Source organism: Penaeus japonicus, unplaced genomic scaffold, assembly GCF_977035675.1.
Source record: "Penaeus japonicus unplaced genomic scaffold, GWHDUDI00000001_assembly GWHDUDI00000026, whole genome shotgun sequence".
NCBI lineage: Eukaryota > Metazoa > Arthropoda > Malacostraca > Decapoda > Penaeidae > Penaeus > Penaeus japonicus.
The window spans coordinates 15623743-15636242 of record NW_028234428.1 but is presented as its reverse complement, the minus strand read 5'-3'; the positions used below and the strand labels follow the sequence as shown (position 1 = coordinate 15636242).

The window sequence follows — 12500 nt, the reverse complement described above, 5'->3', positions numbered from 1 at the left end:
TGTGTGAAAGAAACGTTAGAACTTCCAGATTAGATGCAGGAACAGATATTGTTAATATTAATGCAAATAGTATCACAAACAGTAATATTGGTGCATCAAGTGCTGAAGCATCGTGTTCTTGTACCACATATGACAGTAGTAGTGATAGTGTAAAGAATTTAAACACTGTGGAAGTTATTAGAAGTGAAACTAGTAGAGAATGTAGAAACCTCAGTCATATTAGTGATAACATGGAATCTAATCCAAGTATGATAGTAGGGGAGTATTTAAATCATAGACCTTTACACAATGAAGCACCTAGTGGAAACCTTTCTCCTCATTGTGCTGCCACCCTAGAGTATGTAACCCAGTTGCCTGAAGGTTGTGGAGGCTCCAGTAACTCATCAGTGCTGGAGCCGCCTGGTCTGAATGGGCCAAGTGAACAGGAGGAGGAGCTGGAGGATGATGACAACTACTTGGATTCATCAGAAGGTGAAGAAGAGGATGATATTCTAATAACAAATAACGAAGATGAAGAAAGTTGCGGAGAAGGTTAGTGTATTTTGCACGTAGTTTGACATTTTGGATTGAGTCAGTATGCATTCTTTCTAAGTTCTACAGGAGAATAATTCTGATCAATAAGAGCACTTTTCTGAATGGTTCTTTATTACTTGCTTACGTATTGATATTTCTTTGCAGTTGGTCACTAGTAGACTATTTTATATTTTATTCACTTGGGATCTATAGGATAGGCCAATATTAGGTCTGAGTTCAATGGTTGATATAGCCATATGATCAATTACAACTTTGAGAGGTTTGGCATTGAACAGTTTGAATAAAAGATGAAAAGTGCTGCATCACAGTTAGCAGTGTGAGAGGGATACTATTTCATATTTAAAATGGCTATTTATTACCTCTTGGCACTTATTTAGGTTGATAAATAATTCTTAACCCATTAGTGATGGGGCCAGTTTGGCCTGGTCATATTGCTGGGGTATTTCACTGGGTGTGGGCCTAGTGCCCTGGGCTCTTTGTACGCTGAGGCAGCAACCAACCACTACACACCCAATCACCCAATGTGAATGCCAGACAAAGCCTTGACATGAAAGTTGAAAGGCTAAAAAGATCTTGATGTCCAGGATGGATATCCATGCCCTTTGTACTTATATGCCTCTTACCTATTTTCTTATTTATACCTTGAAGTTCTTTTATACTATGTTACACAGGTAGTTTACTAATTGCATTTATTACTTTCTCTATTTGGTTATGTTTCCAATTCTCCAAAGTGATAGGGTCTTTAAGATTAATGAGAAATTATGAAAAATAGGTCTGGACATTTTAGTTTTCTTAAATTTTTGATACACTGATTAATTGTCAGTCTGCTTTCACAATGTGCCTCATTAACCCATTCACGCCGGGGCCATTCCGGCTTTGCACGGTCGCTATGCCGAGGTTTTCGAACGCATCATCCGAACGCTTCGAGATTCTCGGGCGCACGGGCCGCGAGCCTGGGCTGCCCGCGCGCTCACCCCGAGCGCCGGTCTTGGCCAGATATCTCGTCGGCGGCGTCTGACGCGAAAACCACGAAACGTGTCAGCACGTCATCCGGCGTGAGTGGGTTAAAAGTAGCATGTTTGTGTTACCCATCACTTTGGGAGTTTTATATTTGAGAGAATATATATTTAATGTACTGCTATTAAACTTCTCTGTTTGTTTGTTTTTTTGTCCATAGATGACCAAAGTGTAATAAGTTCTGTAACAGTTGGGTCTACATGTTCCTTGCGGTCTGTGGCCAGTGAAGCTCTGAATACCATATGCATCAATGAACATGGAGTTGCAGCTAATGAAGATGGTAAATACATTTTTAATTAAAAATTCTAGAGTCAGGAAATATGGATGGCAAATGTATTTTTGATAAGAAAATTTCAATATATTTTCTGGATTTGGATATTACCTAAATGTAGATTAACTTTTTGTTTTTGTTTCTCTTAGGTCAACATAAAAATAGAGTGAATTATAAAAAAAAATGGAAAGATCACTGATATTTTGTAAGCAACGAAATACCATAATTTTTGTCTGGTCTTCCGTAGGTTCTCTTCTTTACACTGAATCTCCAGCAGAGTCTCCCCTCCCGTCCTTCACACCCAGTTTGTTCTCATATGTGCCACCTTCTATTAATTTCTGCCAGTATAATGAAAAGACAGTTGAAATGCCATTAGCAATCTCACGATTGTTAAAGTGGAGGTTCACGAACATTACCCCACTAATTGTTAGAAAAACTGTTGCAAATTCAGGATTCAAGATAACAAAGAGTAAGTTCTGTTAAAGATGGTACTATTTTGTCTTTCACTCAGTTTTAGTTATTTCTTTTTGAATTATTCATGTATTCAGTAATCCATAGTTATAGGTATAATTTTTGATATATCCCATCTCATATAGTTATTCTCTTTATTTATTATAATCTTTAATCTTTCTTGCTGATAAAAACAGAAACTATGCAGTGGTCTGGAACTTGGGGAAAACACATGAAGTCTCCATGTTTCAAGGCAGTGCGTGAATTCCAGAAACTTAACCATTTCCCGGGTACTTTCCAAATAGGCAGGAAAGATAAATTGTGGAAGAACTTTGTGCGTCTTCAGGCAAAGTTTGGAAAAGAAGAGTATGTGTTGGAGATATTATAATTATATATTAGTTTCTTAAACAAATTCATATATTTGAAACTTTAACAGAAACAATGATTTCATTGAATATGTAAGATTACTATGTAACATTTTGAAATTATTATTTTATTTTAGGAAACACTTTTAAGAATATGCATGAACGAAAATAAAACTATGATTAATATTTCTTTATACATTTCAGGTTTGGTTTTATTCCAAAGACATTTGTACTACCAGGTGATTTAAAAGCCTTAAAAGCAGCTTTTGATAAGGAAGGTGTTAAAAAGAAGTGGATTGTTAAGCCTCCAGCTTCTGCAAGAGGCACAGGAATACAGGTCAGTCAAATATTTCTGCTGTATTTTAGTTGAATAGACCATTTCATAAAGTTTGTTTCTTTAACTTTTCTAATATAGCTGGATGAACCCACTATGGATTTATTCATTTATTAATTTATTTACACATATCTGGTCTGCAAGTACTTATTTGCCAAGAAGTTGATTAGTTGGTTTACCTGACCTCACCACACTTTATCTTATTTTTAAAATTCTCGTTATGATTATTTTCATTATTATTATCATCATTATAGCAAAATAAATGACAGTAATAATAGTAATAAAGATAAAATCTCCTTCCTGAAAATTTCAATTATTGGGTAAACAGGAAAAAAAGAGACCTTATGGAATGATTCATTTATAAAAGAAATTATCAAAATGAAACCATAGTGGCACTGTCAATTGGTTAAGCCTAGATTTACCTTACATGGAATGAACATGTACTCAACCACATATTAATTATTTTCTGAAAGGATTCCATTAAGAGACTTGATAGACCTAATATTTGTCTGAGAATATAGATCTATGATAGACATGTGGTCCCCTAGAAGATTATTATTATTATTTTTTTTTTTTACCTTTATCTTTTAATAAGTAATGCAGAAAAGTGAATGGGCAAATCAGAAAATGATAAATATAATGATTTAGCAGGAGTCGCAAGGAATTAGAAAATTAAAAGAAACAAAAGTTCTGAAAAGAAAGTGATAAATAATATTATTACACATTTTTACAGGTTGTTCATAAATGGTCACAAGTGCCTACTGACTCTCCTGTTGTAGTTCAGCGATACATCAGCCGCCCTTACCTCATTAATGATACCAAGTTTGACATGCGCATATATGTTCTTGTCACTTCCTTCCATCCTCTCCGTATTTTTCTCTACCAGGATGGGCTAGTTAGATTTGCATCTGGTAAGTGTGGTTGATGAATTTTTTTTTTTTTTTTTTATGAAATGAGAAACTTTTGATAGTATAACTTTAACTACCAAGAACTTTGTATTTATAACCGATGTATTAAGAGAATTATGTTTACAGTTCAGTACAACAGTGCATCAGCAAACCTGAGTGATAGGTACATGCACCTTACCAACTATAGTGTGAACAAATCCTCATCATCATACACACACAACACCGATGCTGGGCAATGTCAGGGACACAAGTGGACGTTAAAGTCTCTGTGGGGTTACTTGAAGGTGAGCTGTTTGGTTTTGTGCTACTTAGTACTTTTTACTTTAATATTAAGATTGGATTAGATTTACTATGTGCTTGATCACTCCACAAGCTGGCCATACAAAAAGCCATGATGTGATAGCACATCATCTGTTGTTAATGGGTTAAATGGGTTAAAGTTTTATTAGATAGCTAAATGTATGAGATGCTCAGTATTTTAGAATGTATATCAGTTGAGATGTAGTTCCTATTTGGAAAGCTATTAATGTTTTCATTATTATGATTATCATTATCCTCCATCATGATCATTTTTAATGTCATAATAGTAGCTATTATTTTATACTATTAATATCAAGTTAATAAATGCTTGTTAGAAATAACCCACCCACAGAAATGTTAAGTTGAAAAGTAGCCAGGCCTCAAAGTTTTAAAAAAGTTGTTTGAACAAAGTGCCATTGTCCTTTCATTATGAAGTGTACTATATATATTGTTATATACAGTTTTTAAAAGACTGTGTTTGTATATAGATGTGTATATATATCTATCTATATATTTTTTTTATCAGGCCAAAGGTGTAGAAACCTCAGAGCTCTGGAGCCGAATTGCAGACTTGGTGATTAAGACTGTCATTAGTGGAGAGAGAGATATTGTTGTCCGCACAAGGAAGAATGTGAGATCCAGGTAAGATATTCAATTAAAATTACGAGTATTTTTTTGTATCTTACTAATTGTTTTGATTTTTGTTTAAATTATTCTGATTATAAGAAACAAAACCTTTGATTGGCATCTGCTAATGCCTTGAAATTACATTGTGTAGGTTGCAATCCTTAAACTGCATATATGCATACATATCTATATGTTTATCAATTTATTTATCTAATTGCTTGCCTCTCTCTTTCTCTCTCTCTGTCTCTCTCTCTCTCTCTCTCTCTCTCTCTCTCTCTCTCTCTCTCTCTCTCTCTCTCTCTCTCCTCTCTCTCTCTCCTCTCTCTCTCTCTTCTCCTCTCTCTCTCTCTCTCTCTCTCTCTCTCTCTCTCTCTCTCTCTCTCTCTCTCTCTCTCTCTCTCTCTCTCTTCTCTCTCTTCTCTCTTCTCTCTCTCTCTCTTCTCTCTCTCTCTCTTCTCTCTCTTCTCTCTCTTCTCTCTCTCTCTCTCTCTCTCTTCTCTCTCTTCTCTCTCTTCTCTCTCTTCTCTCTCTTCTCTCTCTTCTCTCTCTCTCTCTCTCTCTCTCTCTCTTCTCTCTCTTCTCTCTCTTCTCTCTCTTCTCTCTCTTCTCTCTCTTCTCTCTCTTCTCTCTCTTCTCTCTTTTCTCTTTTTTTTCTTTTCTCCCTTTTCTCCCTTTTCTCACATCATCATGCAGGAGCAAAATATTCCCATGGCTTGATATCATGTCATCCAATCCTAATGGGCTAAGAGATTAAAAATATTTTTACAAATTTACCTGAAGATATCTATAATGTCCATTGCAGGTATTCATGCTATGAACTCTTTGGTTTTGATGTTATAATTGATGAGCGTTTAAGACCGTGGCTCTTGGAGGTGAACATTTCCCCATCGCTGCACTCTGCTTCACCTCTAGACCACTCGGTGAAGGGTCCTCTCATTGCTGACATTCTCAATATGGCAGCCTTGCACATCCCAGATAAACTTAGCCAGCAGCAACAGGTACCAGCTATTTGCAGTGCTTTTGTTAAGAATGAAGTCCTTTATATGTACATACAATAGATTAAATAGGCTAAGATACAGAGTATTTGACTCATTTTTAATTATCTGCCATACATTAATGTATTTAAAAGTACCTCAAAAATAAAGTATGTTTTTTAGTGTTTGGTGATTTTCTTTTTTTTTTCTTTTTTTCAGAAAAATCTGTTACAGGATTTAAATCTGGGGGAAAGTGTGTCTTCCTTGTGTCTTGATCGCCGCATATACACCAGGCTCCTTACTGGGGAAGAGCAGGTTAGTAGAAATTATTAATTTTGATTGCTTGATTTTATTTACAAGCATTAGTTCTATTTTTGAGGGTTTAGTACTTGTAATCATTAGGTGTAAAAGTCAGTCCTGTCCTAATAATGAGTGATTACTCCCCTTAACCCCTTAACGACGGGTGACAAGATATCACATCTAGTGGTTTTTGGGTCAGACGCCAGGGACGAGTAATTTTGTCAAGGCTGGCGCACTGGGTGAGCAGGTGCACAGCGCTCGCTCGCGGCTAGTGCGCCTGAGGATCCTGACATGTAAGGCTTATGTGTTTGAATATCCCGGCATTTCAACCATTTTAAACCAAAATAGCCCGTTGGGAACGAGTTAAAGTTGTTTAATCCACCTGCCACCACCATTACCCCACCTTTATCTGTGCCAGCCTCTCCATACATGAAAACGTGCACTACTTACATTTGGTCCACTTTTAATTCACAGCAGTGCCCCAACATCTGTTAACCACATATTCACAGAGGGGCCCAAGCCAAGGGAGGAGATAGGCTATAAAAGCTGAGTTTAGTGGTTAACCTTTAACCCATTAACCACAGTGGGGTTTTGGCTCCACCTGGACTTAACCTTATGGCGATGGTGCGTCACACCTGTGTGACACAGCTAAATGCCCGATGCTGGGGCGTCATACATTTATGACGTTCCCAATGCAATATTGCATAGGCCCGGCGTAGGGGGTTTCCACTTATCGCTGGGCCAGTCGGGATTGGGTTAATGTTGGGTTATTTTGAAAAGTGCAGTCGTAACACCTTGGGCTATTAGTCTGATAAGTCGATGGCCAGCCATTCAAAAAGCCATGATGTGATTTCACATCCCCGGCAGTAAGACCAACAGGACTATGACATGATATCATGTAATGTGTCGTTAACCCTATGACGATGGTGCGTCACACCCGTGTGACACAGCTAAACTCCTGATGCCGGGGTGTCATGCCAGTGTGACGTTTCCAATGCAATATTGCAATGGCCCGGCGTAGGGGTTTTCACTTATCATTGTGCCCCGTCGGGAAAGGGTTAAGGAGTGTGACGTGTATAGGCATGCATAAGTAAGGACACAGGAGAACATTTGCCAATATTCCACAGGAGGCTAGAAAATTATCTAAGTCTTTTAATATTGATTTTGATTTGTAGCTTTAAAAAATACAATACAACAAAATAACAATTTTGGTTGGGATAATTGAATTAGAGTAGATAAAAATTGTTGTAAAGTGTACTGAGGCACATTTCTGATTCTATAAGATTTAGTGAATAATGTGATTTTTGGTGTATATCTAGCTTCTTTCTTTCTTTCTTTCTTTCTTTTTATCTGTACAGGCATTGCCAAAGTACATGAAACTCAAGCACCATTTTTATTTCTACTTTGAGAACATAAAGATACAAAACTGCATTGATGATAAGAAAGGACAGTGTGAATCTATAATTCAAATCAGAAGGGAACATCTGCAGCACAAAAGCAGCCAGACATCTGTCCTAATATCTTTGAAGGAATCGCTGTTAGGGAATGATAAAGGCCCGTTAAGTGTTTCTTAGTTGTTACAGCTTCCTTAATTATGTGGAGAGGTCTTACCCCCTTTTAGTCTAATTTAACTAGAGGAGACTGTACTAGGAAAGGTTTTACTCCACTTCAGTTTTTGATTCAAGATATGGCACTTTCAATATTGCAGGTGAAACATGTTCAGGTCAATGGTATGCCTCGTAGTCAGTATCTGAATTCTGCTATTGAAAAGCTTACTTCTGATGATGTTCGCCATCTCATCACAGCTGAGGATGAACTGCACAGAGCTGGCAAGTAAGTAACCTTCACTTTGTTATTAAAAATTTGTTCATGAATTGTTTCCATTTTTGTAATTTAGGACATGCACCATACACTGGCTTTGTTTTATGAATTATTTTACTCATAGATGGTTCCACAAGTGCTTAGTCACCAAGAAGTCAATTAGTAGGCCTATCTCATCTCTGTTTATCCCTTTCCTTATATTTTTGTGAAAATGTTTATTTCTGTTACTATCATTATTGGTGCAAATGCTGTTGGACCTTGTGTGTTGAAAAAATAAATTATAAAGTGAAACCACAAGACTCTTGGCTTCAACAGGTTAAATGGTACACAATGCTAGACAAGAGAAATAGGAATTATAATATGTTGAAATGATGATCAAACATGAAAATTCTTGCAGATTCACACGGATCTTCCCTACTGCTGAAACTTCTCCATATTTTGGTTTTATGGATAAACCACGGTATTATAATAGACTGATGGATGCATGGGAAAATGCTTATGGCAGCTGTAGAGAGAAAGGTATATTTTACTTTCTTTGTTATGTATATACACTGTATTTATACTTTTATTTTTGTTTTTCTGTCTTACTTTTTACTTAGATTTTTTTTTAAATTACTGGTGTTTGTCTGGGCTTGTACATTGTGTTCTTAAACATGCACATGTAAAGTAAAGCAATACAAAGAATAACATGTGTATTTGTGTAGTTATTTTTGTTCTTTGAAGAAATCTAAATTGAATTTTACTATGGCTCTCTAGTCGAAACTTGTATAGTTTAATGTTTTTGTTGAATACAATTCTTGCTGTTTCCTCCTGCTCTCCCACTGGCTTTTTTAACTAACTTTTTTTTAGCTTTTTAACATTTCATACCATGTGAATCATCCACCTGCCAGATTGTAGGCCTAGTGTCATTATGTGAAAAAAGAGGAAGAAATGACATGCAGTATTGCATAAAGTTGTATTAGAAGATGAAATGGGAAATGAAAGAAAAGAATTTTAAAAGGGGGGGAGGGTAAGGATGGAGGAGAAATGATTTAAGGAAGGGGAAAGAGCTAAACATGCAATTATTTGTGCCATGATATTTGAGGAAAAGTGATAACTTTTTCTTTGTTCATTTAAAATATGAAAAGTGCAGTTGAAAATTGAACCATTTTCGAAAAAAAATATTTTGTCAAGATGATGATTAGGAACCCCTCTCCCTTATTCTGAATAATCTAATTGGAAAAAAGTCACTACCTGGTATATCATTATCCAGCCATTTTCTGTGGAGCACATCCCTGTTGGATAATAGGTCTAACTTTATGAATATTTATACAATGTAGGTATATGAGGTAAAAGTATTAGCTCTGTAAGTATGAGAATTTAAATTTCAAAATACTCTTGTGTTTCTGTCAAAAAGTAATTATTTCCTCCAGCCTATATATTTGTGAATTTTTGGCCTTAAAAAACTGAAACCGTACCAAAGTGCTGGTTTTATAGTGTATTGATTTTAGTTTGATCTTTATTCTTCAGCAATTGAAAGACTGGAAGCGCTGTGCAAAGAGAAGTTTCACCTCCAAGTGCCTCCCACCTTTAAGATGCCAAAGGTAGGAAGCTTCAATAGTATTGTATTTGTATTTTGATCATTAAAACATGCTGTGCATTGTGAGGATGAATTTTCAGGTAGGATTACAAAATCTTGTATTTTGTTTTTACATTTTGTATGAAAGGGCAGGAAACCGCTGTGCTGTTTTTTTTTCAATTCAGAAATTAGCTAGGACCATTTCCAGGACTTGACAGTGTTATTTATCAAATTACTTACTTGACAGAGTTTGAACCTACAGGTGTATTTGGTTCTTTTCCAATCCATTTTCCTCCTTTATTGTTGTGATCTTTTACTCTTTGATTTACTGAGTTTTAGTAAACAGTTTTCCTGCATGCATGTTTGTGTATTTGTGGATGTGGGCCTTATATGAAGAAGTAACTTTTTAGCATTTGGATAAAGATGAGAAAGAATGAAAACATAAGAAATAGCAGCAGGACTTTAGAGGATCTGAATAGAAAGAACAAAGTTAGTATTTGGAATATTTGTGGATTTGGAGAAAAATGCTTGTGGAGGACTTGTTCAGGTATAGTAGTTGATTGATTACCAGAGTATGTTTAATGGGAAGATGATAATGGTGCACAAGATACAGAATAGGAAAGCCCTGTCATAGAAGCTGGGAACCTAGTGATTATAAACTGTAAATTAAATCCAGATAAAAAAAGTATGATTATATATATATATTTTTTTTTAGATATTATAGATTGAGTATTTTATTTGAATAATTGGTATTAATCATAAAATTTCAGGGATAATTATTGATACTCTGTCTTCAAAGAGAAATTATATTTGATATGCATTATGAAATAAGTTTGATAGAGTAGGTCATTCTCTAATGTGTTGAATCATTGAATGGAAATGGATGAAATTAACAAAGTATATGAGAGGTGTAGTGGAAGTGAACATAATTGACAAGCTGATGCAGGCAGAAATTTCATCTTTATTTACAAGACGGTACTTTTGTATTAAAATGATGATACACACAGCTTGTGATTTGTCTCAGGGAAACCTTGTAAATGTTTTACAAATATTTTTACCAAGTTTCCAGAAGAGACCATGAAATACAGAACAGAGTTCTATACTGTTATGTATGTTTGAACACAAAACATAAACACAGACAAATACAACGACAGACATTTACAGAAGACAAGTACAAATAAGGCTTAGAGAGGATGCAGAAGACAAGGACATAGATATGGATAAATGGTGAAGTGAACACCTGATATTCATACAGTTCATCACCTATTTGTTTAGTTGTGTTACTTTCCTTTATTATTATAGTGATTATTATTTTAAAAAGGACCTTTAACATTTTGAGTTAAGAGGTAATTGGTATTTATTTTTTGAATCCCTTCCATATTATTATACAGGCATTATTATTTGTAAGTCATTTTTAATCCATAGCATTAAACCTGTTTCTATATGAAAGGAGACAAATCCATTATCTACTTTTAAATTGTTAGATGCATTTTTTATCCTCATTACCTTGAATAGCTTTAAGAAGCTTGTTATGATAGTAAGCATGGATACTATGACTAACGTAATATTTACGCATGGTAGTGAGCAGTACTTGTTATTTAGGTAGTATATACTGTTGGGATCGAGGGCACTATTTTACCTTTCCATCATAGGGCAATGTCCTATGATGGAAACAGTTTTGCAGTCTGTTAGACACTGATGTTGCCATTGTTAAGTTAATCACCAATACAAATATACATTTCAGTACCTTGACATATCATGAAATATATTTGGCTATGTAAGTGGTAAGCCAAGGTTTTTGTAATTGCAAGTGTTTTGTTTATGCATCTGATAATTGTTTAACAAGGTGCTTTATACATGCATACTTAATTTATTGGAAAGGAGTCCAGAGATATAAGGATAATGCATATTAGAAAAAATAATCTTAATGATACATTACTTTTGATTGCTATCATGATGGGGGAATTTTCAGTAAAGGCAGTGAGATGTCATATAATTTATAATTAGTGTGTACACATGTCAAAAGTTGGAATTGCATTGGATTATATGAGTACCAAGTAACTAAATCTTGAAGTACAAACAAAAGAAGTAATGTAATGGCTATTCATATAGTATTCATATGAACTATTGGAGATTTGCATGCTTTAAATGTAGTAGAGACCTTTCATAAATTTTAAACTGCAATTTAAGGAAATGGATCAGTTTCAACTTTTTGTGTCACTATCTTATCAAACATTGTATATTAGTACTATTGTGTGTGATTTTAATTTTTCATCATATATACATATATATCACCTGAACACTTATGCACATAAGAAAGATAAGAAAAAAGTAATATATATGTATATGTCTGTCTATGTATATATAAATATATATATATATATATATATATATATATATATATATATATATATATATATATATATATATATATATATCCATATGTTGTGTGTGTGTGTATATATATATATATATATATATGTATATATATACATATATACATATATAGACACATACATGTATATATGTATATATATGTATATATGTATATATATATAATGTATAAATATACATATATATGTGTATATATTTATATATATATATATATAATATATAGGTATATGATATATAATATATATATATGTATTATATGTATAATATATTTGGTATATGTATGTATATATATGTATGTATATATATCTATATATATGTGTATATATGTATATATTTATGTATATTTATCTATATGTATATATGTATGTATATATATGTATCTATATATAAGTATATATATATATATATATATTATGATATATATTCATATATATATATATATATATATATATATATATTAATATATATATATATATATATATATATATATATATATATATATATATATATATGTATGATATAATATATATATATTATACATATGTGTATATATATTTATGTATATATATATATATATGTGTATATATATTTATATATATATATGTAAATGTATTTATATATATATATATATATATATATATATCTAT

The 12500-nt window shown here is 33.6% G+C and overlaps 2 protein-coding genes across 5 annotated transcripts in view; both read left to right on the top strand.

Moving 5' to 3' along the window:
• LOC122265515 (uncharacterized) overlaps nt 1-12500 on the top strand; it is a 192947-nt gene that overhangs the window by 98732 nt on the left and 81715 nt on the right. The gene's annotated exons all lie outside the window — the stretch shown is intronic.
• LOC122265484 (tubulin polyglutamylase ttll-4) overlaps nt 1-12500 on the top strand; it is a 25421-nt gene that overhangs the window by 5494 nt on the left and 7427 nt on the right. For all 4 annotated transcript variants that reach the window (XM_043034865.2, XM_043034837.2, XM_043034842.2 and 1 more), the window contains exons 2-14: nt 1-531; nt 1712-1831; nt 2070-2291; nt 2470-2638; nt 2842-2974; nt 3705-3882; nt 4006-4163; nt 4706-4821; nt 5609-5804; nt 6000-6095; nt 7789-7913; nt 8299-8420; nt 9411-9484. The exon at nt 1-531 is cut by the window's left edge and continues 350 nt beyond it. In XM_043034865.2, coding sequence (XP_042890799.1) covers nt 1-531; nt 1712-1831; nt 2070-2291; nt 2470-2638; nt 2842-2974; nt 3705-3882; nt 4006-4163; nt 4706-4821; nt 5609-5804; nt 6000-6095; nt 7789-7913; nt 8299-8420; nt 9411-9484 — 2240 coding nt within the window. The remainder of the gene's footprint in view (nt 532-1711; nt 1832-2069; nt 2292-2469; nt 2639-2841; nt 2975-3704; nt 3883-4005; nt 4164-4705; nt 4822-5608; nt 5805-5999; nt 6096-7788; nt 7914-8298; nt 8421-9410; nt 9485-12500) is intronic.